Consider the following 9,713-nt stretch of genomic DNA (forward strand, 5'->3'; position numbering starts at 1 on the left):
ATGGTGCTAATAAATGAAAGTCACCCTAAAGACTTCATTCTACTGGGCTTCACTGACTGTCCTTGGCTGGAGCTTCCTCTATTCATTATTCTTCTGATAACATACCCCACGGCCATGATGGGAAACATGGCCATCATCCTGGTGTCCAAGTTAGACCCTCGTCTCCACAGCCCCATGTATTTCTTCCTTACCAACCTCTCCTTTCTGGACATGTGCTACACCACAAGCATTGTGCCTCAGATGCTGTTCAACTTGGGAAGCTCCAAGAAGACCATCAGCTACATTGGGTGTATAGTTCAGCTTTATTTTTTCACCATAATGGGGAGCACAGAATGTCTGCTTTTGGGCATTATGTCTTTTGACCGCTATGTGGCCATCTGCAGACCTCTGCACTATACCCGCATCATGAATCAGCACCTCTGCATCCTGTTAGCGTCCGTTATGTGGCTGACTGGAATGACCTACACAATCTCGGAAGTTTCTGTTACACTACAGTTGCCCCTGTGCGGCATCAATAAACTGGACCACTTGCTGTGTGAGATTCCAATTCTGATAAAGACTGCCTGCGGTGAGAAGGAGACCAATGAGCTGGCACTCTCTGTGGTCTGCATTTTTATAGTAGCTGTTCCTCTATGTGTCATTCTCGCTTCCTATGCTAGTATCGGACGTGCAATATTTAAGATCAAATCTTCTGAAGGAAGGAAAAAGGCCTTCGGGACATGTTCCTCCCATCTCATTGTGGTTTTCTTATTTTATGGCCCAGTCATTAGCATGTACCTTTACCCCCCTTCTTCTACCTCAAGGGACCAGCCCAAGTTCATGGCTCTCTTCTATGGAGTGGTGACTCCTACCCTCAACCCCTTCATCTACACCCTGAGGAACAAGGATGTGAAGGGGGCACTGGGCAAGCTGGTGAGGAATATTTTCAGTTCCAAGTGAAAATTGGTAATCATCAAGTGAAATTATCTAGAGTAGGTTTACATGGGTTTCTCTAATAACTCATTCTAAATATCACCTAAATCTCATGTTAGATGTTCTTGAAAGATATGTTACATTTCTTATATGCTTTGTAATACTGTTAGGCAAGAATTATACTTAGCTAATTTGCATCAAAATGAGCACTCTAAGAATATATTAAAATAATTTTATTGTTCATACATACTGAAATAATAATTGTTTTTGTTAAAATTTAACAATGTAAATTTGTTAGTTAAGTCTGTGTAACAATAGGATGGCAACCATTACTCAAGGGGCTTCCTTCCATCTTTACTCAAGAAGCATTTCATTATTATCTGGGTATTTAGCACAAATATTGACCAGTGTGACAATAACTTTTGGTATGAAGCACTCTATGCTTTCAAAGAATCATGAGTCTCAAACTTTTTTTTTGGTGGTACTGGGGTTCCTGGAAGCCCTTCTACTTCCAGGCTACACTCCCAGACCTATTTTTGTATTTTTATTTGGAAACAGGGTCTCTTAAGCCAGAGTGGCTGGCTTCGAACCTGCACAATCCTCCTGTCTCCGTCTCCCCAAGCACGGGGATTACAAGCCTGCGCCACCACATCCGGCCTCACACTTTTTTTTAATCTCCATTTATTTATATGCTATTGGTGTGGTGGTGCACGCTTATAATCCCAGCATTCGGGAGGCTGAGATGGGAGGATTGCGGTTCGGGACAGCCTCAGCTACTTAGTGAGGCCCTCCGCAACCTAGTGAGACCCTATTTCAAAAATAAAGAATAAAAATAGGGCAGAGGGTGTAGCTCGGAGGTCAAATGCCGTGGGTTCCATCCCCAAATCTGCAATAAATAAATAAACAAATTAATTAATTAATTAATTAAAAAATAAAAAGACTTTAAAAAATAGCCGAGCATGGTGGTGCACGCTTGTAATCCCTGCGCTTGGGAGGCTTAGACAGGAGGATCACATGGGTTCGAAACCAGCCTCAGCTACTTAGTGAGGCTCTCAGCAACCTAGTGAGACCCTGTTTGCAAATAAAATATAAAAAAGATCTGGGAGTGTAGCCCAGAGGTAGAAAGCCTCTGGGTTCCACCCCCAGTACCACACACACACATACAAAAATAGGACAGGGGGTGTAGCTCAGAGGTAGAACGCCCCTGGGTTCCATCCCCTGTACCACACACACACAAAATTAATTGTGGGGGATAGGAGTGTAGCAGAGTGGCAGATTGCCATGGTTCAAGGCCCTGGGTTCAATCCTCAGCACTACAAGAAAAAATACTGTAATTAATAATTAACAAATAGTTGTGTTATTATTTTGTATTTTAATTAAAATTTTATCATTATATGTTAAATAGAATAAAGAGATAAAATATGGCTATGTTTCTTAATTTCTTTCATCACTCCCACTTCCCTCCCCCAATCCACTTAAACCATTTTACTGGCACCTCTACACATTTATCCAGTTTCTTGTGTCCTATTTTTTCCCTCTAGTTTTCACATATAAGAGAAAATTTACAACCCTTATCTTTCTGAGCCTGGCTGGTCTCAGAATAATATTCTCCAGATTCATCTTTTTTTTTTTTCTGCAAGTGACCTTTTTTTTCTTCTTTATGGCTAAGTAGAATGCCATTATGAGTATATACCCCATCTTCTATATTCATTCCTCTGTTGATAGACACCTACATTTCTTCCATAACTCAATTATTATAAATGTGCTGCTACCAACAAGGATATGCATGCATCATTATAGTATTCTATGTTCAAATATTTTGGAAAAATACATGGAGTGGTAAAGCTGGGTCATATGGTGGTTCCATTTCAAATCTTTTTAGGGACCTCCATACTACTCTCCATAGTAATTGTACTAATTTACAGTAGATACAACAGTGTATAAGGAGGGTTCCTGGTTTATCCACATCCTAGTCAGCATTTTTTACTTCTGTTCTTAATGATTGCTATTCTATCTGAAGTTAGAGGGAATCTTAGCTTATTTTAAATTTGTATTTTTTTCAACTGCTAATGATATTGAACTTTTTCATGTATTTATGTACTATGTGTGTTTCTTCTTTGCAAAGTGTCTTTTGAGAAGTGTTCAGTTCAATTGTTCAGTTCATTTTTTTTTGGAGGGGGGTTCTGGGGATGGAACCTAAGGGCATTCTACCTTCGAGTTTATATATATATACATATATATATATATATATATATATATATATATGCTACAGTAAAGACTCTTTGGACCTAAAAATACTATAAATCAAATAGACTTAATAGACATTTACAGCACAGCTCACTCAGTGACAGCTGGTTAGAAGAACCACTGGACTCAAAGGGAAAGCAAGCCATGCATCCTCCCCATGCTCTGACCTAAATCTACCTGGGTTCAATCATCTCTGCGCCTGTATCACTCTTGTTTACCTGTATCACTCTTGTTTAGTGAGTGGTCATTAAATAGGGGCTGCTTGCGACTATGTGGAAATACTTTCTCCAAATCTCCCATGGTCAGTCTATGGCCAAGTCCAGTGTGTGATCCCCCTGGGTGCCTTTTGCCTCTGCTCTCAGCCACAAGTTGGGAAACATATAGATCTTTTAAATGTCATCCCATTTATTAATTATTTGGGGGGCATCACTAAGGAAGTTTCCACCAGTGCCTATATGTTGGAGCATTGGTCCAATACCCTCTTCTAGCAATTCTTGATAGTTATAAATCCATAGGAGTTATACCTCCATACATGAATCTTTCTGTAAGTGAGGGTTTTTATTTTTCCTTTTTCAATGTTTAATTTTAGCATGAGAATTTAGGAACTGGAAACCTTTTATACTTAAGATCTAAATGTCCTAAAGAAGTTCTCTCCATACAGTTTCCCTAGGAGACCTTTGACTTGGTCATTTTCATGCTTGATATTAATTGCCCTATTAGGAATATAGGATTCCCCAGGTCCCAGTCTGGGCCTGATATCATTTCCTGCTACAGTAACAAATTCCACTGTTTTCTATCTCTTAAAAAAAAAACACTCATACCCTTAATTTGCTCTTGATTTCAGAGATTCAATTTTGGAATCTCATTTTTTATGGAAAACTCATTCATCGGCATCATCTTCTGAGTTTATGAAACTAATTAGAAGAGTGAAGGGACATTTTTAGAGGTGAGAAAATGATAACTATATATTTTATTTTTTATACTTATATTAGTGCATTGTAATTATATATGGTAGTAAGATTCACAGTGTGACAACATACATGCATGCATGACTTGGTGTATTTCCCTTCACCCTCTACCTCACTCCTCTTCTCTCTCCATACATGTTACTGATATTGGTAACGACACCTTCATATATTAACATAACATTATTTTCACGGTTTCCTCCCTCAACCTTCCTTTTTCCTCTCCCCCAATCCCCTTCCAGCGTTCTACTTCATTTATTTGAAGTACCCCCCTGTTCCTCCAGTTTCTCTCTAACTTTCACATATAAAAGAAAACATAGGACCCTTTCCAAGGATGGTTGATCACATATAAAAGAAAACATAAGGCCCTTTCCAAAGATGGTTGATCTCACTTAGCATAATATGTTTACCTTACTTCATTTTCCTTCAAAGAATATAATTTTGTTCTTCTTTATGGTTGAGTAGAATTTCATTTTCTGTGTATATAAGATTTTTCTTACCCTAGGTGTCTGTTGACAGAGTTTGGTTCCATAATCTGTGAATGTGGTGCAGTAAGCATGAATACGTAAATGTGACTTCATTTTCGTGTGGGGGAGACATTGGGAAATGGTATGATTGTTCCATTCCTCGTATTTTGAGGAACCTATTGCGCTCCATAGTGGTTGGGCTAATTGACAATTCCACCAACATACGATAATGCATGCTGGTGAGGATTTGAGGAAACAAGATATCTTACAACCATATATTTTTTCTTCCCCATCTACATGTGCAACACATTTTTTATAGAGAAGAAACATAATTATGTTCTTGGTTGCTCACATTAGTCTTTAAACTACCTCAGCTAATAATTTACCTCTCTTTATGCTGACCTTCTACTAAGTGAATTTGGGGTTTTCATAACATATTAAATTGACTCCTAATAAACATCATTTTTATTTTATTTTATTTTGAATAATGTACATTCAGGAATAAGAAAATGCAAAAATATAAAAATAAAAAGGGTAGTGTTTCTACATTTTGGGAAATTTCCTTTTGACTCAGCTTTTTTATATTCTTTCCAATACACGTTTTTTTAGAGTACTGAAGATAGGGGTTTTTTTTTTCTGATAAAGTCACAACACTAGAATGCATAGATGCTATGCGGCAGATTCTTTGAGTTTATGTATATGAATACATATGGTGCCTGATCTTGCTCCCTGGACTCTGAATCACTTTTATTTTCTCAAAAATAGCAGAGAACTAAAGAGATTTCTATCATATAAATATATATGCATTTTAAAATGTGGGACTCAGATAATATGCCCATTGTTTCTGCTTTTCCAAGTCAATCAATGAAACTAGGTTGTGTCAACATATGTATGTGTATATAATGACTGTTTCTGAAGAAAAAGTTTGAGGTACAAATGTACAGTAGTTACCTTGGAACCCCCCTAACTTTTCTGGAAAGTATATTTCATACCATTACATTTTAGAAAGTTGTTCTTATATAATTTCTAAGGACATTGAAATTCTTTGACTAAATAGTAGGAGGCATGCTTTGAAGAAAAAATATGTCCTTTGAAATAGATATAAGCTTTTAAAATAAAGATTAGCATATACATGTAATATTATTATACTTAATATATTATTTAACTTTTTGCTAGTTGAAAGTAAAATAGGGATAAAGGCAGTTTGATGGAATGAGCAAGCATTCCAGCCCATTAAAAATTTACTTTTTTTTGAGGTACTGAGGATTGAACCCAGGGGCATTCTACATCCAAGCTACACCCCCAGCCCTATTTTTATTCTTTATTTTGAAACAGGGTCTCACTAAGTTGCAGAGGGCCTCACTAAGTAGCTGAGGCTGTTCTCGAACCACAATCCTCCTGTCTCAGCCTCCCAAGTACTGGGATTACAAGCGTGCGCCACCACGCTTGGTTAAAAGAATTTACTTGTATAATGTCTGTTCTTTTCACAAGTAGTCAAACTAGCTGAAAATAAGGCAGACATTCAAAAGACTTTTTGATTATTTTCCATTAAGAATTTCCTTTTCATTTTAGGACATTTGTCACAATCGATGAAACAGTTTCATATGCACATTAACACACAATTACAAAGTAAACCGGGATTTCAGAAAAGAAGTATTTTATACAGTAGATTTTTTGCTCCTTAGAAGATGTGGGTTTGAAAATATGAACAGGTGAGTAGAATTTGATGAGGGTAAGAGAAATTGAATATTCATAGAAAAGAAGGGACATAGGCTAGGTGAAGAATTTGAATAGGAAGTTAGAACTTTTTGTGTACAGAATAATAAAGGAATTTATTTGTCTAGAAAAATTTACAAATATTGGGAGACAATTCTAAAAACAGAAAAAAAAACAGAAAAAAATCATGTAGAGCCTTGAATTAAATGATGAAGTTTATGAATTTGGCATTATAAGAAATAAATTTATGTTTCTATAAAGGTTATATTTTATGATTCTGATGATTGTGTATAGCAGATAATGAAGACTAAAAGCCAAAAAGAAAGACATGTAGAACATTTGTTATCTTTAATGACATCAATTACAAGTTTTTCATAAAAATAAATGAAGGAATCAAGCAGACTCATTATTCTGCTATGCTACAGTGTTATAATAAGGACAATACAATTTAAACTTCAAATTCAACTCTGAAGAAGCCTATCAAAAATCACTGAAATTGCCGGGCGTGGTGGCGCACGCTTGAAATCCCCGCGCTTGGGAGGCAGAGACAGGAGGATCGTGCAGGTTCGAAGCCAGCCGCACTGGCTTAAGAGACCCTGTTTCCAAATTTAAAAAATATATAAAATAGGTCTGGGAGTGTAGCCCAGAAAAGGGTTTCCAGGAGCCCCAGTACCACAAAAAAAAGTATTGAAATTTTAAATTACTTTAACTGATATAAAAATAAAATACCCAATTCTAAATTTTTTTTGACAAAGCATTAAAGTTTATTGCAACTTATAAGAGTGCTACTCTCTGTGGACTCTTAAAATACTCTTTTAATATGTGTATTACAATAAGATTTTAAAATATATATAATATGTAAAATGTGAAGATTTGATATTTCATTCTTAGCATTATATTGAAAAACGCATGTATTAGCATAGAATATTGAAATAACTGCATGTATGTATATATGTTATACATATGTTTATTTGCAACTTTTTTAATCAGCGACTGATAGAATAATTGCAAAGATGCTTTTTGATTTGATGACACATTCCATTTTTGGTTTTCCTTACGGTCTGATATGATGATGTTCATAAGAAAAGAGCTGATTTCTAGAAATAAATAATAAAGCAATTTGGAAGAACAGCAGCCACGAATCACTGACCATATCTTCTATGGTTTATTTTATGTCTCCACATATTTTATCAGTTCTTTGTAAGTTCTACATACTTTTACTTTCTCCCTGGAAACATACAGATTGCTTTCTCTCTCCCTCACTGTCCCATATACAGCACACACCTGATTTTCCCCCTGTGGGGTCAATGTATATCAAGCGTACTTCTGATTCTAATTGCATTCTACTATTTACTGCCTATGTTTTTATACTTCTCTCTCTTCTTTTTATGAGTAGGGCGGTGAAGATGATTAATAAGAGTTCAGGAGATGATTTCATACTGGTCGGCTTCTCTGATCAGCCACAACTTGAGAAGATTCTCTTCGTGGCTGTGTTGATCTCTTACCTTCTGACCCTGGTAGGCAACACAGCTATCATCCTGGTGTCCTGTCTGGATTCCATGCTCCACACCCCCATGTATTATTTTCTCACCAATCTCTCCTTCGTTGACCTCTGCTTTACCACCAGCATTGTTCCCCAGCTGCTGTGGAATCTCCACGGTCCAGCCAAGACAATAACTCCCGTAGGCTGCGCCATTCAGCTCTATGTGTCCCTGGCGCTGGGATCCACGGAGTGTGTTCTCCTGGCTGTTATGGCATTTGACCGCTACGCTGCTGTCTGCCAGCCACTGCATTATGTAACAGTGATGCACCCACGGCTTTGCCAGTCCCTTGCAGGGATGGCATGGTTGAGCGGAGTGGGCAACACGCTGATTCAGGGCACCATCACTCTTCGGCTGCCTCGTTGTGGGAACCGTAGGATTTATCACTTCATCTGTGAAGTTCCTGCCATGATCAACTTGGCCTGTGTAGACATTCACGCCAACGAGGTCCAGCTATTCATGGCTTCCTTGGTACTGCTCCTCCTCCCCCTGTCACTCATCTTGGTCTCGTATGGGTACATTGTCCAAGCAGTGATGAGGATACGGTCGGCTCAAGCCTGGCGTAAAGCCCTTGGAACCTGTGGGTCCCACCTGTTGGTAGTGTCCCTCTTCTATGGAACCATCACCGCTGTCTATATCCAGCCCAACAGCTCCTACGCCCACAGTCAAGGAAAGTTTATTACCCTTTTGTACACTGTCGTAACTCCCACTCTAAACCCCCTCATTTATACGCTGAGAAACAAAGACGTAAAGGGAGCTTTGAAGAGGCTGGTGAGAAAAGACAAGAGCACAGGAGAGTGAGACATTCTTGGGAGGTAAATACATAGACGTGGACTAACAAAAGTGCAGATGCCAATGGGAAAATATTAGAAGGCAGTCTAGTGAGAATGGCAATCATAGGGAATAGAAGTAATGATAAATGCTGGCAAGGATTTGGGAGAGAAAGAACACATATACACTGTTAGTGGAAATCTAAATTTACTATGACCACTATGGAAATGAATATGGAGGTTCTTCAGAAGACTAGAAATAGAGCCACCACGTGGTCAACCTATGCTGCCCCTCAGTATTTTTCCAAAAGAATTAAAGTCAGAATACTATAGTGATGTATTCATATACATGTTTATGGAATCAAACTATGTGTCAAGAGAGGAACGGATAATGAAAATGTGGAATATATATGCAATAGAATTTTACTCAGCCAGAAAGAAAAAAATAAATGGAACTGAAAAATATTATGTTAAGCGAGATAAACCAGACTCAGAAAATAGTTACATGTCTTCTCCCATATGTGAAGGCTAGAGAGAAAAAGAAAAAAAAAACCAGAATAAAATAAAAAAGAGACCAGTAGAGTAGTGGAAAGAGGTGGGAAAGCAAGGAAGGTCGAGAAAGAGAAGGTGGCAGAAAAAAAACACAGGCCAAATTCCATGAATATGTCACCATTTGTATGAACATGTATGTATGTATCAATCAAAAAAGGCATTACCCAGACACAGCCTGACATAATTGCTGCAAAACTAAACTCAGAAGACTCTGGAGAATCTATAAGCAACTGGAATTTATTTCTTTTATTTCTCTACTCATTATATTTAAAGATATTGTATCTAAGACTGGCATCTTGGTTATCTACTACACAATCAATTTTTTTCAATAAAGTGCAAAAATGACTTCCTATTCCCAGAATCTCTACATTTATTTTATTTTCTGCTCCTCTTATATAAATCCTAGAGCTAACATTAAATTAAATGTTTAATAATTGCTATCTGTTGTATAAAATAGTGTGTCTTTTTTGTATAAAAAGCTAGATGTCTTTGATATATTCTTTAGCACTTTATTCCTGCAAATCTGGGGAGGTATTGTTCATC

At 37.4% G+C, this 9,713-nt stretch overlaps 2 protein-coding genes across 2 annotated transcripts; both read left to right on the plus strand.

Annotated features, from left to right (window-relative positions):
- On the plus strand, positions 1 to 1,109 carry LOC308272919 (olfactory receptor 2B6-like; the record flags this gene model as incomplete). Its single annotated transcript, XM_080709958.1, has 1 exon — positions 1 to 1,109. The coding sequence occupies one exon, from the start codon at positions 1 to 3 to the stop codon at positions 937 to 939; it is 939 nt and encodes a 312-aa protein (XP_080566084.1). The 3' UTR covers positions 940 to 1,109.
- Positions 1,110 to 7,713: 6,604 nt separating this feature from the next.
- On the plus strand, positions 7,714 to 8,649 carry LOC308272927 (olfactory receptor 2G3-like; the record flags this gene model as incomplete). The annotated part of the gene is made up of 1 exon (XM_080709968.1): positions 7,714 to 8,649. The coding sequence occupies one exon, from the start codon at positions 7,714 to 7,716 to the stop codon at positions 8,647 to 8,649; it is 936 nt and encodes a 311-aa protein (XP_080566094.1).
- Between the last annotated feature and the right edge of the window lie 1,064 nt (positions 8,650 to 9,713).

Source organism: Muscardinus avellanarius (genome assembly GCF_963383645.1).
Source record: "Muscardinus avellanarius genome assembly, chromosome: 14".
NCBI classification, from domain to species: Eukaryota; Metazoa; Chordata; class Mammalia; order Rodentia; family Gliridae; genus Muscardinus; species Muscardinus avellanarius.